This window comes from Numenius arquata, chromosome 12 (assembly GCF_964106895.1).
Source record: "Numenius arquata chromosome 12, bNumArq3.hap1.1, whole genome shotgun sequence".
Lineage (NCBI taxonomy): Eukaryota > Metazoa > Chordata > Aves > Charadriiformes > Scolopacidae > Numenius > Numenius arquata.
In genome coordinates this window covers 745,846-767,960 of record NC_133587.1, presented here as the reverse complement: position 1 = coordinate 767,960, position 22,115 = coordinate 745,846, and the positions used below count along the sequence as shown (strand labels likewise).

The window sequence follows — 22,115 nt, the reverse complement described above, 5'->3', positions numbered from 1 at the left end:
CCACTGTGTTACAGAAAATGTCTGCTTAGAACCACAAATTTGATTAAAACTTTTTTTAAAAATTGGCAAATCATCAGTATCTGTAAAATTCTAAAATATATTGTTCACCAGATGTATAAACCAGAGCAGGCAAACCACTTCTTCATTTAACTGAGGGACGCCTGGGAGACCAGGATGGCTCCATCCCTGTGCCGGGGGGACAGCCGGAGGAGCAGGACCCGGCTCAGCCCGTGGCAGTGCCCAGAGGCAGGAGGATGGGCACCGGGGCTCCCATGGACCGTGCTCTGTCCAGGTGTGTCCCAGGCACCGGGAGGAGAAGGGCAAGAACCACCCGCTTAAGTCATCACAAACACACAGCCAGAAAGGCGAGACCTTCCTCCGAAATGTTTAACATACGCAATTACAAAATCTCTTTCTCCGAAAAAAGCTGAACAGAAAGAGAAAGCAAGTTTACTCCCACAAGCTATGAGAGCGTGTTCTCAGCACATGCAAACAACATGCAGAAATGCCCTGTGACTGCTGCCTGGGAATGAGACACCAGCACAGACCTACCCACAGCACAAGGGCACTCACCGGCATCGCCGCCCGCACCATCCCACAGGGATTGGGCCAGACTTCCCAGGAGCTCAGGCCTCCCGTAGGACACGGCACAACCAGCCGCATGTGCTGCGCCTTCCACATACATTTATGAAATGTTTAAGTGGTGCTATTTTAGTCAGTTATTAATAGCTGGTGTTGGCAGAGAAAAGCTTCATTTCTCTAAAAACATAAATCATGTAAACCTAGTCATAAACATTTTTATGAGTAGGCTTTTTTTATAAAGCACTGTCCTGACATGAGCTAGTCAATCCTCAGCCTCTCCTAAGTATTAAAGTACACCCAAGGTGTGGCATCGTATCAGTTCACCCTCCGTGGCAGTTGCGCTTACACAAGTAGAGGAAATTCTCTGCCAGCTTCATCGCTGGAGACCAGGAGCCTCTGACAACGCTGGGTGTTACCGAGGGACCCCGAGGGAAAAGACCCAGTGGACAACTCAGTCTGAGCGGTGTAACTACAAACTAAGTCACTGCAGGGAAAAAAAAAAAAATTAAAATAACCGTTTTCACACCACTTGACAATTATAGAATCCACAAGGTGTGAAGGCAGTGAGAGTGCTCTGTCTCGAGCACCGTTCCTTGGACATCACTTCTAACACTGGTCTGACCTAACGATGCATTTATCCTTTCTCCATTAGGAATTGATAAAAAAAGAGAGGGGGGAGAACAAGTAACTGGGTAATAATTTCACCTTGGGCAATCAACATTCATATGCAGCATTAATATTCAGGAAATGCCCCAAGTCTCAATCATTAATGATTAAGTATCACCACACCCTGGAATATTTTACTACATATCTGTATTGACATCATGAGATCCAAACTTCAAACGTAATTGCTTGCCGTTTTAAAGATCTTCTTGGAATTGAGGGACGCTGCTACAGCAGCGTATCTGAACCCCACCTCTGTGCAAAGGCAACAGGCAGCTCAATTAAAAAAGCTGTAGTTTCGACATCCAACTCCACCAACTGTTTGAAGATGCAGTGGGACATTTTTAAACATAAACAGACACTTTTGCAAAATTGCATTTAGAAGATTTAAAGCTTAGACTAAGTGGGACTCCTTAAATACAAGGAGAAGAGATCCTTTATCATCTCATCTCACTCGGCATCGTACACCCACCCCATAACTTCCCAACAGCGGTACGGCCGCTCCGGAGCTGCCCAGCCCCGCTTTTAGTGAGCGCTGAGCACCCCCCGGGGGGCTGTTGAGCCCTGCAGGGGGGTCCCGAAACAGGCAGCTTCGGAATGGGGGTTAATCCCTTCTTCCAGCAGCGCCAGGCGCACAGGATGGCAGACCATGCCCTGCCAAGTGCAAGGGGCTCTGCAGGCTGCCTTCCACCAGACCCTCATCCGCTAGATTTCCTCCACAGCGTTCGCAGAGCGTGGGGAAGTCCAGCGACGCACAACTCCACTGTACTCACTTCTGTAACACTTCCAAATGGAGCTCCTTAAAAATCTCATTCAAGTAGTAAAGACTTCAATGTTTAAATGTTTCTCACTTTTTGGAATATTATTATTTTTAAAGACACTGAAGAAAAATCTAAAATAAGCAATGTATTTACTTTCATTTTGCAAAAAAGGACATTTATTTTTGCAACACAGATGTTCTCCACAAAGTAACTGGGTGTCCTTTTTTCTTTAAATGAAAGCTAGACAAGAAGAGAAAAGCAACAAGCAAACTCTGAACACTATCACGTTAGATGACACGTTTGCTTGAAAACCTGAAGTTTAAGGCAGCGCAGTCCCACTGAGCACCACTCCACACACGTACACACAAAGGGTTAAGGTACAGCACACAGAGATAACTGTCACAGATAACAACAGGGAGAGCTCAATCCATTGGTAGAAGGATTACAGTGCAGTTTTATTACTGCCTCCAACACTTTTACTGATGTGCTTATTACTTTTTTTATAGTGTACTGCTCTTGAGCAACCAGTTTATAATATTTACCCTTTTAAAACTAGGTATACAGGGAATACATATATATAAAAAAGGGCAACCGGCATTTACATGGCAATACTGGTGCCACCGCAAGCCCATCATGTACGTACAGCAATTACACTCATCTTGCACGGACAAACCTCCTTAGGAGCCCAGAGGCAACAGGCAGCTGCCAAAATCCCTGCGCTTCATGCATTACAGAAAAGCAGGAACTGGGACTGGGCTTTTTCTCTTATAAGATGAGGATAAAAATACCACCACTACAAACAGTTTTGTATACACATCACACACACAGACCACTTTTCTATCTCTAAATTACCCCTATTAGCTACAGTATGTCAAAAGAAATTTTAGTCCAACACAAATAAACCTTAGATGTTGAACGTGGTAAAAACACTACATAACACTGGCATGTTTCTTCATTATGTTTTAAACATTTCCACGTGTAGTTCTTTTGTATGCCTTCATTAATTCAATTTATCCTCAAGTCTAGAATCATCTACTATTGTTTTTAGTTCTCACAATAAAAGCAACAAGTAACCTACCACCAGCGGACTCAACCTTACAGCAACGGCAGCGAGTGAGTGGCCCTTTTTGCTGCTCTCGCCCAGAAACGGACCGGCCTGTTTCTGAGACCACCGCCTTCAGAAGAAATGAGTGGGAAGGAAAGCATTAAACTGGGATGGACCCAAAACTCGTGGGAACAGCCCGATTCACAACTCAGTGATTCCAGACAGACTGTGACCGAGGGAAAGCGAGTGTTCACACTGTCAGAACCTGCTTTAAAAAAAACTCACATTAGAGTTACTTACTGCTTTTTAGGAGTTAGTTACAGAATTTGAAATTGCCTTTTCCCATAGGCAATCACTGGCAATGGGGTCCTAAATCAAAATTAAGGCAATCTTACTTCAGATAATTTCTAACTTATTTGTGTCCTCAATAATGTTGCTGTAGTCAGTCTACATGTAATACATAGTTTTATTTTTGAATTGAAATGAAACTATCATAGAAACTTAAAAATCTAAACCCAGAGTAATTTTCCCAACTCAGATTTTGCTTTCATTACAATATCCTCTGCCCTGCTCCTTTCTTTGCTGCTCAGGATTCAGGTGGGAGGCAGAACATAAAAATAAGCTCTAACTTATTGCATTACAGCATTATCCAGTAATAAAGGACCCACACACCCTCTATCACACTTCTAGTTCGGAAGGCCTTCCAGGTGATCAATATTTTAATGAAACTCAGCACACTGCAGGTGCACCCGTGGGGAATGAATGGACAGTGCCAGCAAACACACCAACCAAAACCCTCCCAACCCCCGGGTAATCTGCTGCCCGACCAGAAACACAGCGCAGGTCAGAGACAGAAATACAAAATACACTGAACTAACTCCTGCCCTCTTGGGACTCCATCCTGCCCTCTGCTCAATGCGCTTCACTCACTGAAAAGGAAAAAAATAGCCTTTATTTAATAATCTTACAATTGCTTGATTAGTGCTTGGAAAATAAAAAGCACTATTTAAGTGCTACATATTATTAGCTTTTTCAGAGCATCAGCTCCAAACTCAACACTCCCCATTTCCTTCTCCCATAACTCTTTTCATTCATGTCATCAGGAGGCATCTTATTTTCAGTAATGACTACTCACTTCACTTTTTTTTTTTTTTAAATGCTGCTGGATGTGCAGAACTGCTGTTGAGGTTGCTTGGCAACCAGTGAGCTGTATCAGAAAGAGAGATAAGGTCCAGAATGAATGGAATTGAAGAGAACTATATTTGGTTTCATTAAGAGATAGTAATGTACTCAAACCATACCAATTTGAATTCTCCACACTAAGGTGAAATTTTGCTATTTCTTTCAAAATACAGACATCCGTAATGGCAGAGCCCCCCTGAATCCATTAAGCCACCTCCTCAGGCACACTTGTGGCTGCCTGCTCACAAGAGGCTTCAGAGGCAGGGCTTTCACCTGGGCTGGCAGCCTGTACCCCCAGGAACCACCAGGTAACACACACACTTTGTAGGTATTTTGGAGAATTTCAGGCCAGAGAGGACAGTTGAATACTCGGCATCCCAGAAGCCACTGTACTTTTCCATAGACTTTAGTATCAAGCTGAAATTTCAAGTGAAACAATTTTTGCTGAAGGTCACAATTTGAAACGAGATGAGATTGAGCACCCGAGACTCCCGCAGTGACAGGGAAGCGATTACAAAAAGTCCACCCTAATAATTCAAGGAGGTCAAAAAAGCCTTTTGCAGCCGAAGATGGAAACAGGCCGTCCCCAGTGAAAGAGTTTCTGTCTCAAGCTCTTCAATTGTCTTTATCTGGATCACGTGAGTGAGAATCAACCAGTCTGGCACAAAAGAGGATCCTCTCCCATCCCCGCAGACCCTGCCCAAGCTGTGGTGCTTCAGAAGGAAGTGAAAACAGAGACACAACCCAACTAACAAACCACCTGATGGGAAAAACAAACCCCAAAGTAAGCCCCTGTGCCCCCCACCTCTCCGACGCCTGCAGCCAAGCACAGGTTTCCAGGCTTCAGATGCCAACACAGAATTGCATGTATCCTAATGGTGTTCAGGGTAATAAAAGCCAAAAAAAGCAGCTCACAGTCGCAAAGGAAGCAGGTGTCTCAGCCCTGGAGCTGGCTCCGTGCTGCCCCAGCCAGGGTGGCCACCACCAGCTCGCACGCTTGCCACAGGGAAGCTCCGTCTCCAGAAACTGGAGGGAAATAATAGTTTAAAAATAAACCTGTCCTTCCCCAAGAGCCCAAATGAGGCTTCCTCATCCCCAACAGATTATTTCAATTGCAGTACCTCTAACGCCAAGGAACCGAGTCTCAGGGCTGGCACGGTGGTACCTCTACATGGCAACAAAACTGCGCTGGGACACCCGACGTCTGAGCCCGGCACGGCTCCTGCCACGCTTCTCCCAGTCCTCTCAGTAATTTCACATCCTTCACCACACAAAGACACCAGCATGGGATATATTATTTTACTAACACTTATCAGTGTTGGCAGCCCGTTTTATTACTTATGTTTCACTTTCCCTTTTTTTAGGCATCCAAGCCTACATTTGTCTTTTTGGCCACAAAAAAGCATACTAAGATAACTAACTCGCTGACTTTCAAGTCCTTTTCAAATTTTACAGATACAATCTTGACTCTGACTCCCTGTCTCGCACTCCACTGTGTTGAAACAACTTTATGAAGCACAACTGTTAAACCCGTTACGCCGCTCACCTGAGGCAGCACCTCCGCAGCAGCCGGTCACGGGGGCGTGCACTGGGAGATCCACCAGCGAGCTCTGACATCCCCCCAACAGAGGCACCCTCAGCTCCACACAGTGCAATTTTGAAAAACAAAATATAACGTGATGCTACACTGAGCAGCAGAAGAAAGCTGTTGATGCCAAACCAGTCAATCTTATCAGAGCTATAGTCTTTCCGAAAAGGCAGAGGTTCGCTCAACAAGATCTCACTATACATGAAGATACGCTGAGCACTAATGATGTTCTTCCCATTCATCCTTGTTGCAAGAAACTATACTAAGTGATAATAAATTAAAATGCCCGTATTTGATACCAAGCATCTGGGCAACCTCTTACTTTATCCCCTTCTTCTAAGAATTATAAGGAAACTACCATCAGGGTATCCCACATTTTCTCATGTAGTTCCTTTGGGATTCTTGTCCATTTCACTGTTTTGAAAATACCCACAATCTACCAGATGATGCCGGCATTTGCCCTTCCCAAAAGTGCTACACTTCCCTTTCTAGTCGCAGCATTGCATAGGATGAATACAGACTTTTTTTTGTTTTTTTAAGGAATAAAATATCTATAGAACATTTTTGCTTTCTCTGCATAACTATGTATCATTTTACCACCTGCATTCAGTAATAAATCTATACCCAAACAATACTATTAAAAATAAAATTAAGTGAAAAAATTACTGCTTTCATATTGTCCCATGGGGTTTACATTTTCCAAAATTATCAGAATGGAATCTATTAATTTTAATTAACAAAATAGAGGTCTCAGCTGATTCCAGTTAAGCCCAGAAAGAAGTAATTTTTTTTATTTTGACAAGTAAAGTTTTATTCTGGGACTGAACTGGGTTAACTTTCCATTTGTGTCTAAGGCAGATATACCTAGTAGGCCTTTTTTTTTTTTTTAATAACGTGTACATATTAATTATTACTTATGGACACCATCTAAGACTATCATTTCTGTCTACTTTATCTTCCCCCTTCCTCACTCCCTCCTCCTTTTGGGCAACTCTTTTTATGTTTCCAAAGTATGAATTAAATCATGAATTAAAAAGCCAGACAGTGCGTTGCCTACATTATTTCAAAGTGTTTTTTCTGACTCCCTAGAATTGTGCAAAATAAGCACACTTTACTAAACTCAGTCTTGTTCACTTTTTCTAGCCCCTTCTTTCCAGTGGTGCCAAAAAGACACTGAGGTAACAGAACGCCAGGAGGTTCTTTGGTGAGAAACATAAGGAAAGCAAACATTCAATTGCACAAGATGCAATTACATGAAATGAAGACCATCCAATTAAGCGAAGGCAAAACACAGGCAGAACAGAGCACCCTGAATTCCCAACAGTTTGGTGAAACTAGAGTCCAGTGACACAGCTCCCTCCCATTTTCAGTTCAAAAACCTAAAAGGCCAAATAGTTACATGTGCAATTTTTAAGTGTTTTATGTGTAAGTTACGGAACGTATTTTTATCTACAATGTTCAGCCTAAGCAGAATGTGTTCCTATGAGTAACTATTTTGAAACAACATTAATCATTTTTACATACCAGAAGTAAAAGGTTGCATCTAATTTCCAGGCATCTATTTTAGTTTGCTTCAAAACCCAGGACTGACAACTCAGTAACTTCCTACTCTGTAGAAATTCAACAACAAAAAACCCAAACAGCCCCAGTCAAGCAAATCTCCCAGAAAGCTGTATAACATGCCTGCTGTAAAATACAAAGTACCAGAAACATTTAACTTAAAATTCTTACCGACATTGAGCTCTGCAACTGTTCTGCCAAGTACCCAGAGGCACGGGAAGCACGGGAGAAGAGGAGCACACGGATGGGGCTGGGACACGGCACTATCAGCCTTCCCCAGAACCCCAGGACATCACTGAGCCTCCCTCCTTTCTGTTTTCTCACTCATTTAAGGAAAAAAAAAGTTCCTCAGCTTTGCATTGTGCTTACAGTTTTTTTTTAATGAATAATGCAATGCTATGATTATATTCTCATTTCAGAAAAGTAAAAAAAAAATAAATATATGTAATTAATAGAATCTTTTTAGCAAATAGCTATGTCCTTGTGATTATTATCTTTTGCTTATTTTTTAAAAAAGTTATTACAACAGTAAGTTTACATCTTTATCTTAAATGGTCTTAAACTGTTAAAGGCAACACAAAATATGTGAAGTCATGCCAATTGCTGTTATGCAATTAAATTAAAATTCATGAAACCAATTAGTTTAATTTTTCCACAGTAATGCCACATTAAATCAAATTTAGCTAGCATATTTATTTTTGAGTTATTTAAATTACCAGCATTAAGACAGGTATACAGTTTTCTGAATTTACTGTGCTAAGTGTCCCATTACATATTCTTGTCTATTCAAAAAATAAATCAAGCAAGAGATGAGCAAGGCATCCTTTCTCATTGCAAACTTTGGGAAGAAACCTACTTCGCTGGTACCCATTTATCTCCTTCCAACATTTTCTAATTAATATGAACATCTATATTACAGAGATAATTGTACTGGTGAAAGGGAATAAGAGTGTCTTAACCTGAGGGAAACAGAAATGTATCTGTGGGCAGGAGGAGGGTGTTTAGGTCCCGACAGCAAGCGGGGAAGGTGAGTCCCCCCAGACCAGGCTCACGGCGAGGTGTCCCCTGGGACCCAACCAACCCTCCCAAGGGAAGCATCCTCCTCCTGCTCCTCCACAGTCCCGCTCCGGGAGGCCACAGGGCTGCCACTGGGAGTCTTAACTAAAAAGACAAGCAAACACAATGACTTATTAAACAGCCCTTGGAGAATAGCGGCAGCAACAGGTAGCTCATGGAGAAGGTCTCCAGCCTCCTTGCACTTTTGTAATAGCAAACACCTCAAAAGAGAACATCTCGTCAAGACATTCCACTACCACATTCCTCAAAAAGCAGGTAATTTAGCCCCTTAGCTGCCAGAAACATACCTCAATGTATTGCAGTTTCTAAGTAAGCAAGCTCAGCTGTAAACAAGTAATTCTAATTAACTGCCTGTTTACATTAGAGTACAGTTGTAGAAATAAACATTAAAAGCTGGTGCAGCTACACTTGCACTGTATCCCAAATACTTGTGCATTTACTGGGAACTCAAGATCCAATTGCCAAAGGAAAATAGAAGGTATATTATTTTCAACATCAGGATTCAAGTTACATTTAAAAAAAAAAAAAAGCTCATCAGTGGAAATTCCTTCATTTCAACTTGAGAGCTCTGAATGACCAAGATCAAGCTGAACGATTTCTGTATCTCAGCTCTTCATCAGAGATGGGACTCAGGCAACCCTGATATACAAACGCATGATACAGCTAAAAATAAAGAGATAAATTTGCCTGCTGGATTATACTTCAAAGCATTAGCTATGCCTGCCTTGATCTAGGAGACACTCGGGAAGGATTCTTACAAAACCGGAACAAGAGAAGTGTTTTTTATGTTGAAAAAAAATAATAATAAAAAAAGATGCCTTGGAACTGGCCAGACCTCACTCTTGCTGACCCGGCCCCACAGGGACTGTCACTGACCCAAGGAACAGGAACCTACACCCAGATCCAGAGTGCTAGAAGGACCTGAGAAAGGCACCGCATTTATTAATAATAAATTATGTCTTATATATACACAAACACACTAGGTTTTAACGTAATGAAACTGAAAGAAATCCCCCAGCTGGAATGACTGGCAACAGCTAGAAGGCAGCTAGGGAATGAGCAAGGGGAACTTCAGGGACTGCGGGAACGTGAAGGTACAGCTTCAGTACCAGAAAGGTATTCCAGGGGCTTAGGATGTTCAAGTGTTCTGTTCATACATGAAGAAACTCAAGTGTCTGTCTGGATAAATTAGTAAAACCATTTTTTTACTGGGAAAATCAGAGTACTGCCCAGTCTGCCCATGAGAATATATGGGACAAGAAGAAACCCACTGAGATTCTGTAACAGGCTAGAGAAAAGGTGATCACTCCACAGGTCTGTCTTGAGAAGAGCCGGGGTAACCTGGATCCACTGAATTGTTTTTCCGAAGGGACAGTGAAGTGTGGAATACAGATACATACTTAATATTATCTGCACAGTTATCACTGAAGTTATCTAAAGGGGTCTTTTGGGGGGCATTTAATGTAGTTTGTGATTTATTAAATAACAAGTTAAATAGAATATGTACTAGTAGATGTTTACTTAAGATAAAAAAAACAGAGGAAAGCACACCACTTCCACTTTAACTCATCAATGTGCAGAGTAAAAATATTCCAAAAAATATTCGGAGTGAATTGAGGAAGAGTAAGACTCTTTTTAGTTGTTTTCTCTCAGTCTCACTCTCTCTCAGATACTGTTGTCCAACTTCAACCAAACCCAAAGGAGGGTTCCTGTTGCAGAGATTAATTTATTTCCAGAAGTGAAAGTCAGAGGCTGAGTAGAACAGACCAAATTAGTGCTGCGGTGAGAAGCAGGAGGAGTTGGCGTAGCCCTACACCAACTCCAGCACAAGCTGACTTCTGTCTGGGCAGCAGGACAAGCCAAAAAAAGGAAGATAAAGGGCAGGAGGATGCAGGAATATTTAGGGGATCGTTGGGGCTGTGGCCGAGGAGGAGGAGCGTGTCGGTGGGAGATGGCCGGGACAGCCCGGGTACCATGGGGGGAACCGCAGGTGCTGCAGGGGACCGGGAGGGACTGCTGCGGAGAAGAGTCAGGAGACACAGGCCAAGTTACAGGAACCGGACGTCAGTGGCTCAGCTACCCACCAAACAGCTTATTTTCTGGCTTGAGAAGGAAATGTGCCATTTTGTAAAATGGGGTTTATTTTCATGTGTTTTTACCAAAAAACCCAACAGGTAAAATCCCACATCTACCATCAAAAGTCGAGATCCTCCCAGCCCCATTCAGAGTGTTTTCCACAGAGTTCAGCTGAAGCTCTCTCCTGTCTCCCCCTTTGCCTCTCCCACTGTTCATAGGCATTGCCCTCCAAGCTCTCCACAGCTCCAACTATAAAGCTTTCTACTAGGCTGATAGCTGCCTATGCATACTTAAAAAGCTTTTGTGAAATTTAAACCTCAAAACAAATAAAACTACTGCCATATTTTTGGCCAGTCCCTTTACATGCCAAATCATGTCTGCAGCATATGCAAATTTAGCTTAAGGGACGCATTTACTACTGGAGCTTTTTTGTTGTTGTTTTTCTAAATCTGAAAACTGAAATATTTAACTGAAAGCACAAATGTCAAGTTGCAAGGCCAGGAACAGTCATTCAGAAGACAGAGAGCTCTCAACAGAACGGGCAGTTTAAATCCTGCTTTGCCAGGAGAATCCAACAGCTCCCACCAGCCAGCACACACAGCTGAGACTCCGCTATGAGCAACGCCTCATTTCCCATCCTATTGTAAAAATGATGACATTTTTATGTCCAATTCTCACCATCCTTCTTCTACCTAGGTAAGAGAGTTTCTTGAAAAAGCAAACACACAAAGCAAGGAGTTGACAATAAAGCATAATGTAAAATACAAGTCTATGCTTTCCTTCAATCCTGCATTGTCATCTTCCCACTCCGGGTTAGCCCGAGTCCACCACGAGCACGTAAACACAGACAGACCTAACCAGCTTTTAAACTTTCAGATTCCTTCCGGCATCGCTTTTCTGACATACTGTCAGGAACATAAATAACACCATTTTGCACCCTAAAAAAAAAAATATATATATTTTACTTCACTTGCACATGGAGATGCTTTAATGACTTGATTTCAGAATGCCTCTGAGCAAGGCCCAGGAGTTACTCCAGTGGCTAGCAGAATATTCAGTACCACGGGATGTTCATACTCTTTGCCAAGTAAGTTTATAATACCTACACTGGGCCTATCAGAATCTTCTGAAAACTCATCTCACAGTATTTAAAAACACACCTGAATAGTAGATTTAAATGCAAAACATTTGCACACGTTCCAGCAGAGAACGTCTCCTGTCTTAGGGCAAGATATCACAATAAACTTGAAAAACCCAAAATCTGGTAACTTTTTTCCTTATTTTTTTTATAAGAGAGAAGGAAATACTAACGCTGCTTCACTGAGGTTTACTTTTTCACAGAAAGGAATTTCCCCTTTTGTAGAAATAGAGTATTTCCAAAGAAAAGATAATGTCAAGCACATAAACACAACATTAAACATCTAACAATTAAGGAATTTCTTGTTTGCTGAGGTTGTTTAACGTCACCTCCCATTTCTTTCAAGTTGATGGAAGACAGTGATATTTAACTTGCATAAACATTTTGCATAAACTTTTACAAGCTATATGCAGCATTCAGTTCTTAATCATAGTATTTATTCACTGTTGGTATATTCTTGGCTTTTGACAAAACTCAATTACACAACTGTGTCGGTTCTTAGGAGAAGACCCAAAATAGCCCAAAATGCGCATCCTCCTCCCCGCCCACACCTTCACTCCCTGTTCTGTGGCACTCGCTTCCATCAAACCCCGTAACCAGTTGTTCAGCTGGAATGGCACTTCTCAGAGTCCTGAACAGACACGTACACACAACTTTTCCAGCACCGTAACACCTCAGCTGTGTCACCTCCTGCAACAGGAGCCAAGGGGATAAATGCTCCGCCTGAATCCTGCACAAGCCTCCAGCCACAGAGCGCAATGCAGAGGAGGGAAGGAAGGAGGAAGAAGGGGAAAGGGGGAAATCACACACATCGAGCCCCACGCGCCCCTCCGATTTTCAGTGTTACTCAAAGACCAGGAAAGAATTAGTTTTGTTGCCAGTAAAGAAGAGTCAGTTTGACAATAAAGTCAGTTTGTCTCTTGGCAAGAAACTGCTGTGACCATTCTAAAAACAAGGTATGGGTACACAAATGTAAAGGAACTGTAGGAGCAGAGCAATATCACCTGTGTATGCAAACTAATAACAGCCATTAGGAGGGAATCCATTATTTTAAAAGACTTAATTATAAATATTACACTTTTTCCTCACTCATAACATTAACTTCCTTTCCACAAAATCACACGCATAAAAAGCCCAAAGTCAGAAAACAGAACACAGTATCAGACAGCAGCAGGGTGACGTTACTGAGACAGGAGATTGACACTGACCAACCTGACCAGACAACATCATTTACTGTTCTATGGGAAATAATGGCGGTAGCGCAGTACAGCTTTTGGTGGAGATGTATACAGAAAAGATCATATTTGTATATGATATATATTAAATATTAATATATATATTAAAAGATCATTTCTGTATACAGAAAGCATCAATGACTACTTTTCCTTCCTCACAAACTACTAAATCTAGGTGAGAAAAGAGAAAACATTGCAAACCTTTCAGAGGTTGACTTGGCTTTCTCAACTTCCCCACTAAGAGAAAATAATTTTTAAAAGTACATGAGAAATACAAACATATTTGTCATCTAAGTCTTGAAAATAAAGCTGTTCAGTTCTTCTGCCATCATCATTAACAGAACTGATAAACACACAACACTCCAACGGAACAGTTGAAGGAAGTGTCATCATTACACATCGTTATACATCATCAGCTGGGACACTGAGGCTGAGAAGTGTTATCTGAAATTCCCTATAACCTCGAGACTTCCTGGATCATAAATACCATCCAAACTTACTAATCACAAAGGCACATTCCCCTTATTTGTCAATCTTTGTAGTGGATTTCGTAAGTCACATTTCAACAATTTATTTCTATCTAAATATTTCTGCTTGTCCCAGTTTTTCCCATGACACTTCAAAACTGCCTATCGCCCCTGCCAATTTCCAGCTTTCTAAAGCCATGCATGACAGTGACCCTCTACTCAGAGCCCGTCAGCCAAACCCACAGCGATCACACAGGGGAAAGAGAACTGAAAAAAAATAATAAAGTCAGTGAAAGGCCACTATCTCAGAAGCAAAGCACCCCAGCCCCAAGATAATAGAGAAAAGAGATTTTTTTTCCTCTTCAACCTGAACTACACATTTACATTAATTCTTCCAACTACATTCCTTACTCCTCTTCTCCTCCCTTTCCCACTTTCAATCCTTTCTGGTTCATAAAGATTGGCATCTGAACTTCTGCACAGCCAGAAAGAGAAGGTTTTCGCTCCACTTTATCAGGGGATGCTCACAAAACGCAGCCCGCACAGCAGAAAGCTGCTCCTGTGGAAGAGCCCCGTGAAGGAGAGCAGAAGTGCTGAGCAGGGAGGGAAAGGAAGGAAGGGAAGTCATAGGCATTCAGCTACTACAAGCCAAAATCAACCCCCTTCTACATCACAAGGGGCTCTGGCGTTGGCAGTAATGCAAAGAGGGGAAAATTCGGTTGATGTGGAGTCTTCATTATGCTTAAAACGCAGGTCTTCCATGTTAAAGATGACGCACCCTGGAAGACCCTTGTGGGGAAGCCCCACCCCCACTTCATAATTGAAGCTGCTGTAGGAAGATACCAGTTGATGGCAGGGTCAGGGGCAGCTATCCCGCAGGAGCTGGAGATGGGCTAAGAGACACCAGCGGGTGGCAAGGCCAAGGGCAGCCATCCCACAGGAACTGGCCATGGGCTAAGCCCACCCAGAACCCCATGCTGTAGACCATGCCTTGCTTCTCCAATATTCTACTCCACTTCCCAATGCCACAGAGCTGTTCCTTCCCACACACCGCCTTCACAGCAGGAACAGAAAAAAAAAATAGGTATTTCTGTCTCTAGCTCAACTATGATTATAAAACGAAATGGAAAAAAAAATTAAACAGTCTTTACTGTAGTTAACTTGGATAGAACTTTAACCACCTTCAAATCCACCTTAGCATTGTTAACTACCAAGCACATTAATTACCTGGAACACAGTTCCTCAAGTAATTAATTAGCTAAAGCGATCAAGGATTGGAGTCCCAAAGGAAATTCTTCTAGTTCTGTAGAACTACACAGATTTGACCTCGTTAAATGCTACAACTCCACCTGAGGCCAATTCACCTAAATGCACGTGACAACTCTCCCTTCATCTCTTCAGCAGCAGAATCCTGAGACCAAAACAAATAAAAAATCCCCACACTGACTGAAGGAAGCTGGCGCGTTTAGCGCTGGATATCCTGTTTAGTCACCAGCAATGAAGAAGAGTATGTGAGTAACACTAAAGAAAAACTTTTGATTCGCAGCACATCAGACATCTTTCATAACAGGTACCCTCTCTACTTCAAGCAGCAGTTATCACAGGGCACCAAATCAAAGGCAAACAAGTTTTAGGCAGGACTTCAAACTGGACTTCTTTCAAGCCACATGAATAAGCTGCACTAACAGAAATAACTCAAAACTACAGTTATGTACATGGACACTAACATTAAAAAATATCTCTTCATCTCCAGCATACTTCAGTTTTCACAACCTCTCTGCTGTTATTCATCACATCAGCTGCAGTGGTGTATGCAAGCAAGTTTATGTTCTAGAGTGACTATAAGAACATCAAGAGAAGTAATGCTTTGCTTCTCTACTCTTCCAAAAAACCTCCATGCTGTCTCTCTCATTAGCTGAGCCCCGCATCATTTTCCCCCAAGGTAAGCAGGCCACAAAGGGAATGAACTGGGCAAAAGGCATAGCAGGGAAGGCAGGACAACGCAGGGAGCAGTTGGGGACTTTGAAGAAAATACAACTTACTTAAGGACTAACGTGTAACTTGCAAGAACTTCAAAACACTGAAAATCAGCCTTCTCCCCCATGTAAAGTGTATGTTATGATCTACTGATTGTTTTTGGCAACAAAACCTTAAGTCTAGATGCATTGTAACTTCTTTCTTGTACTTTTTATATATACCACTTTTTAATTTGATTTTTATGCACCTGAATGTTTCAATACACACCACCCACAAAAGGACCGACTGCAAGACAACACGCCATGGGGTGGACAACCCCCAGTTCCTGAGCTGTGCCCAGCTCCCCTGGGATCCCAGCATGGCTCCCACGCGGGGTTGGCTGTGACCGGCACGGGGCTGTGGGTAACCCAAACCCTGACCGTGAGGGCGTAGACGCCAGCGAGGCTCCCGAGGCCACATCTGCCCTGGAATCCAGCCGCACGCCGGGCTCAGCCCCAGCCTAGAGCACACAAGCGAGGTGTTCGAGGAAGGCACCGCTGCTGCAAACCCCAGTGTGTCCCAGTCCCTCCCCAGCTCTGCAGGCTTTGGGGAAGGGGACTCCGGGCTCAAAGCTGGGTATGGAGCTTGCAGGGCTGAGAATGTCATCTACCCATGTAATTTATGGCACAGCACATCATTTCTTTAAGAGCATCTGTAGGCTTAGAAAACTTAGAAGAACTGTTGGTTAAATGGATTGATACTTTTAGAGGTGTCAGGGATCCTTGACTTCACTTCCATTGATGAACTTCTAACTTAGCACCTAATTTTGACAGCTGCTACATCAAAGCCAACTTATGCAAATCTTTTAAGTCACAGAAGTCTCTTAAGAGGTCTTTAGTAACAGGAGCAGCCAAAATAATGGAGACAATTTAGCAGTAACAGGATGCAGGACTGGGCCCTTATGAAAAAGAATTGTCTTGGATAAAGAAAATATTCCCTATAAAGGGGAGCTAAAAACATGTAGCACAGAATGTTACTTACTATGAATCAGTATGAACTTTTTCCCAAAAGACTGTGTACCTTATCCTGAACTAGCATCTGGGGATTAGGAAGAAGTACTGTCCAGGCTCCTTGGCTAACCTTTTAGCTCAGACATTCTTACTAAAGAATCAGCTACTGAAAGACGAGTGAAAGCTTAATCCTCCCAAAAAGGCAGGATTCACGGAATAGATGACACTACTAAAAGCTAGAGGATGCCAATACAAAAATATTATGTTTGAAAACAAGAAAGACAAAACCAGTAATGTAATCTAAAGAAATCAAACACAGAGAACAAGCTCTGAAATTCCAACACCTTAATTCACTTAGAATTAGTTTAGCAGGTTTTGGTAAACACACACACAGACACTTGCAAGCGTAAACTAACAAGCAGGAGAATCTCTTCCTCCTCCCCAGCAAGGTTAGATGAAAAGTTAGCAAACACAAACCTTTCTCAGACAAAATAATAGATTTCCATTTTCCTTATCCTAATGCCATTCCCTTCCTCACAGCTATGAAATAATTGAACACATTTAAAGTGTAAACAAGAAAAGCTTTTAGAAACATAATTTAACACAAACACGTGGACAAGCAAACACCACAGAAGAGAGAAGAGAATCTGACCTATTATGCCCCAAATTAATAGTAGAGTCTCATTTTGTGACGAGACAGAAACAAAAGCCTTACGTGCTCTAACTAAAGCAAACTGCTTTCATTTTGTACGCTAACAGGAGGCATGTTTACAGCAGGATGAATCAATGTGCTATAGCAGAGGTAAATCAGTGTCAGCCATGTTGTGAAAGAAACTGCAGCTAAAAAACCAAAAACCCGAACCACAAAACTTAAGCCTTAATCAAATCGGCTACACTGAATCTTGATATAAATCATTTTATACCGTTAGCTCTTACTTATTATTGGTGCATGACTTCTTCCAGTTAATGTCTATTAATCTCATCTAAAAATACACATCCGAATTCTAGACACTGTGAAACAGTAGCAAGAAGAAAATATACCAAGCTCTAAAGCTGCAGCAACAACTACTGTGCGGTGCACAGGCATAAGGTAGGTTGTAAAGTGAAAAAACAAATGCACTTACTCAGCATTAAATCCATTCACGTGCAAGATCCTCATCTGTTTGACTATTGTGCTTTTACCGGATTCACCAGCACCTAGAAAATGAAAGTAAATTGATTTCAGAAGGAAGCATGAGTGATGAAGGGACACGCTACAATTTTTTCTTCAGGGTAAAATCGAGAAAGTTGATTTTCTCAGTGCAAGAGTGAAAAGTGAAACAAAAAGAAATAATTGCCACTGGAAACTTCAGCTGTAGCTAAAAATAAATGCCCAGCTCAAGTCATGTGTCAGATCTGAATCTTGGATCATTCCACTGTCCATTTTTCCAGTGTCAACGTTACAAGCAGATTGCAGGGTTTGGAAGGAAAAAGGACAATTTCAACATTTTATAGAGAACAAGATCAGGAACGTCAAAATCTGCTTGTTTTGTCACTACTACCTGATGAAGAGAGAGACTGACTGAAGTCCACGCTAAACTGAAGCATTTTTGTTAGATCCTTAAAATATTTTGGCTGCGTTTGGCTGCGGTTATCATCACCCAGTCAAAAGACTGTAACTTAAATCGCAAGAAATAAAATACGTGGATACTCACATCTGAAAACGGAAGGCATCCCTTCTGAGCCTCCACCCGCAAAGTGGAGAAACCTCCTCTAATTTGTGTCTTGTGAGCAACCTCCCACCCTCTCTCTGTGTTCCAAACCAGTCCCACAAGCAGCGAGAGGTAGAGACCCCCTTCAGTGGCCGCGGCTCCCAAGGGCCCCCCGGGGCTCTCTGCTGGCTCCTTCTCCACCGGCACTATCAACCCACTCCACTTTACTCCAGTTTCCATACGCAGACGTACGCTATTTCTGCTGCACGGATGCCAGAGCACAGGGCAGCCCATCTGCCCACAGCACCCGCTCTTCCACGCACGCTGAAAAGGCTCCAACAGCAGCATTTAGCTGAGCTGCTCCATGCTGCCAGATCGGGAGCTTTCTATAGAAAGCAAACAGATTTTCGCAAGAGTAGTACCATAACCTGGCAAAATTTAGAAAGATTCTCCTCCGCATCTCCTGGCGACTCGTTTATCCCTCTCCTTAGCCCAGGTCTCGGCGGCAGAGAGGGTCTGTGTGTGGCAGATCGGCTGGAGAGGTGCAGTCTGTATTTATAGGATACCGGGTCTGCGCTAGCACACGCTGACAGCACGAGCCTCCATTTTGAGCCTCGTGTTCAAAACTGTATTTTAGCAGCTACATCTCAAAGTTCGTTTTCTGACAGATGCACTCCCCTCTGCTTTCTCCCTTCCTTCCCTTCTCCCTCACAAATTCCTAGTAGTCCTGCCCTTCTCCCCATAAAACCTGCTCACGTGTTTTGCCACCTTAATCCCAGAGCCTTGCTCCTTTTCCCCCCTCCTTGCTCACTGATGTTTTGTAAGCACTTAGAGGGCAGTTTTTATCTACAACTCTTTACACAAGCGCCATTTCCCCCCTAAACTACTATTTTATAACACACACACCCCAGGCATACTGCATCCCGCAATAAAGACTGGCGGCAAAACTCATCAAGAACGAGTAACTCGGGTTAAGATAGAGACTGGATCCTCTTCACAAATAAGAGCTACTCAGGAATAGCAGTATGTGCTAAATTGTCTCTCCATTCAGAATAATAACAATTTCAGCTGTAACTGTAAATCACATCTTGTACTGGGAGCCAAAACCTTTACTTCGCTTGGGCCAAGAACGGGGGGAGAGAGCTGCTGCTTCTGCTGCAAACGTGTACAGGTTGGTATTGACACAGTGGGTTCTCTGCATCGGCCACCACCAGCGAACCCAGGTGAAGTGCTGCGTGTAAATTTCTAAGTCTGTTTCTGCATTTGGCTACTCACTAAGGCCCTGTTCTTCCCAACAATTCCGGGACAGCTCGGGGCAGAAGGGGCACAGGCGGGTACACAGCAGGGCCTAGACCCCACACAGTATTTAGCAGCTCCTCTTTGCTGGTATTTGAATATGATGTGAAAATATTCAGGATACTTTCAAACTACTTGGGGTCTTTACTTCACGTGTCTTATAAAGGTAACATAACAATAGGGATGTGAGCTTTTTTATTTTTCACCAGTGAGTTTGTGTTATACTGACCACAATTCCTGACAGCTACTGTCAGAAACTGCAGCAGCTGAACTAACGCAGATGACCTCACAGCCATCGCCTAAACACCCAAAAATTTTTATTTACAAATATCTATGAACTATTTTTCAGCCACCAAAACTAAAGAAAACAGGAGGAATATCCAGGCCAGCGCATCATGTTTCTGTTTTCTGAAATTCTGCCTCTGATGAAGTAACCCCTCTGATGAGAAACGGCTCCTACGTATCTATCAACGTTTTTCAGCCTGAAACGTGGAAGTCCAAGACATTCCCAAGAGCTGAAGTCCAAATTATCCCGTTAAAGATTTCTGCGGGAGCCCTGGCAGACGCCTCGGTGCTGCAGGTGCTGCCGTAGTCACAGTCGCTCTCCGTTTACGTTAAACCTCTTTCTCCAAATTAGTATTTGAAGGATTTTACCGGCGAGAGTACGCTTCCAAACTCACAGCCTTCAAACACTACCTTTCCCCACGCGGGGCCGCCGGGCAGAGCCCCGCCGGCGGGCCGAGGCCTACCCCTGCCGGGCGCCGGCCCCGCCAGACGGGGACCGGCTCCGGGCGAGACCGAGCGCCAGGGTCTCGGCACCGAACCCTGGTTTAAAACGCTACTGGAAAATACTTGGGAACAACCGGTCTGACACGCGTTTTCTTGTTCTCTCGGGTAACGACGTTTGGACCTTCCCCTTCCTCGAAGCCGTAACCCGCACTTCTGCGCCTCTCTCTTGAAAAACACGACGCTCGCAGCTCGCCCTAAATCAACCGCTGAAATGACGCCCGACACCCGGCTCCGAGCGCGCGCTGCCCTCATTAGCGGAGCGCCGGCGGCCAGGCTAACGAGCCGGCCGGCGGAGGGAGGCCGTGCCCGGCCCGGCCCTGGCGCCGCGCTCCCTCGGCCCCGGCGCTTCCCTCCGGGACCGACATCCTCCCTCCGCTTCCCCCGAGCGATTCCCCGGCTTCCTCCCTTCCTCTTCCTCCTCTCCCCGGCCCCGGCCGCGCGTTCCGCGGCGCCCCGGCCCCGCGCCGGGGGAGCGCCCCGGGCCGGCCCAGCCCCGGCCGCCTCCCCCGCCCGCCGCCAGGCCGCGGTGACCGGCCTTCCCCGCGGCCGCCGCTCCGCCGGCCCGGGGCAGGCCCGCCGCCCCTCGGCGCCCGGCCCTGTTTATCTCCCAGGCTCCCCTCGGGCCCGCCGCTCCCCGCCGCCCCGGCACGGCCGGCCGCCTCCCGCCGCTCGGCCCCGCGGCCCGCCCCGGCCTGCCGCCCCGCGCCGCAGCCCCGTACCTGCGGGGCCTTGCCCCGGCCCCCCGGGGGTGCCCGGACCCGCCCGCCGCCGCCAGGCCGAGCAGCCCCGGCAGGCTGCTCCGGACCGCGCCGCTCTCCCGGGCGCCCCCGGGCCCACCTCCGGCGGGTCCCCGCCGCCCCGGCGGCAGGGGGGCTACCCGTCCGCCCCCCGGCCCCGCTTCCCCCCCCCCCCCCCCCCCCCGGGCCCCACCTCTCCCCCGGGCCTGGCCGGGCCTGGGGAGGGGGCGGCCCCCGGCCGGCCGCCGCGCTGCCCGCCGCCCCTTACCCAGCAGGAGGAGCCGGTGCGTGGCCCGGTAGACCTGCTTGTCCTTCTGCAGCTGCTTCTCGATCTTCTTGTTGGCCTCCCGCTGCGCCTTCTCCTCATTGCGCTGATCCTCCGTCTTGCTGTTCCCTAAACAGCCCATCTTGGGGAGGGGGAGGCAGGGGACGCGGGGCGCGGGGACGGGAGGCGGCCGGGGCTGCCGGGGGGAGGGTGGGAGGGAGGGAGGGAGGCACTCTCCCGGGCTCCCTTCTTCCTCCTCCTCCTCCTCCTCCCCCCCTACTCGCTGCTGTGGCGGCCGCTGCCCAGAGCCAGAGACATGGAGAGCGCCGAGCCCGGAGCCAGCCGAGGGGGGGCCGATGGCGATGACTCTGCTGCCGCTCCGCCGGGCCTCCTCCCCGGCCGCCGCCGCTCCTCCCGCCCCCCGCGCCGACCCCCTCGGCGCACCTTCCCCGGGGGCGGCGGCGGGGCCCGCTGCGGAGCGATCCGCGGGGATCTCCGCGCCCCGGCCGGCCGCCGGCGCCGCTAGCGGGAACGGCGCTGCCCCCCCCCGCGCCGCGGGCACGGGGACGGGTCCGGCTCCAGTGCCGCCCCCGGAAAAAAATAATCCTCTGTGGATCCGCAGGCGGGGGCTCCCGGCGCGGAAACCTCCCCGAGCCCTCGGCCGGGAGGATCGGGAAGCGTCTGTGGCCGCAGCGCCGCGGGTTCACGCCAGCCCCGGCGGAGCTCGGTGCCGTCCCTCGCCGGGCGCCGCCGGTGCTGCCTCCTCACGGGGGCGGGGGTCCGAGACGAGCCCCCCCGCCTTTTTTATTATTTTTTTTTTTCCTTTTCTTTTTTTTTTTTTTTTTTTTCTTTCCTCCTCTCTCCTCGCCGCTGCCGCCGTCTCACATGAGGGCTCCAGGCGAACGAATCCTCTCTCTCGGCTTCTCCGCGGAGGCCAAACCCCAGGCGCCCGGGCCGTGCGGTGCCTGCCGGCAGGGCCGCTCCCCGCCTCAGCTCC

The 22,115-nt window shown here is 45.8% G+C and overlaps 1 protein-coding gene across 3 annotated transcripts in view; it reads right to left on the bottom strand.

The window, feature by feature from the left end:
- The window catches only part of GNAS (GNAS complex locus), a 122,780-nt gene that overhangs the window by 53,059 nt on the left and 47,606 nt on the right, over nt 1–22,115 (bottom strand). Inside the window, exons 1-2 of one of the 3 annotated variants that reach the window (XM_074157542.1) lie at nt 21,122–21,509; nt 17,465–17,537 (exon numbers count right to left, since the gene is read on the bottom strand). In XM_074157542.1, coding sequence (XP_074013643.1) covers nt 17,465–17,537; nt 21,122–21,260 — 212 coding nt within the window. In that variant the 5' untranslated portion in view covers nt 21,261–21,509. Of the gene's footprint in view, nt 1–17,464; nt 17,538–21,121; nt 21,510–22,115 lie in introns of those variants that run through there. The other 2 variants (XM_074157541.1, XM_074157540.1) reach the window with 2 other exon arrangements.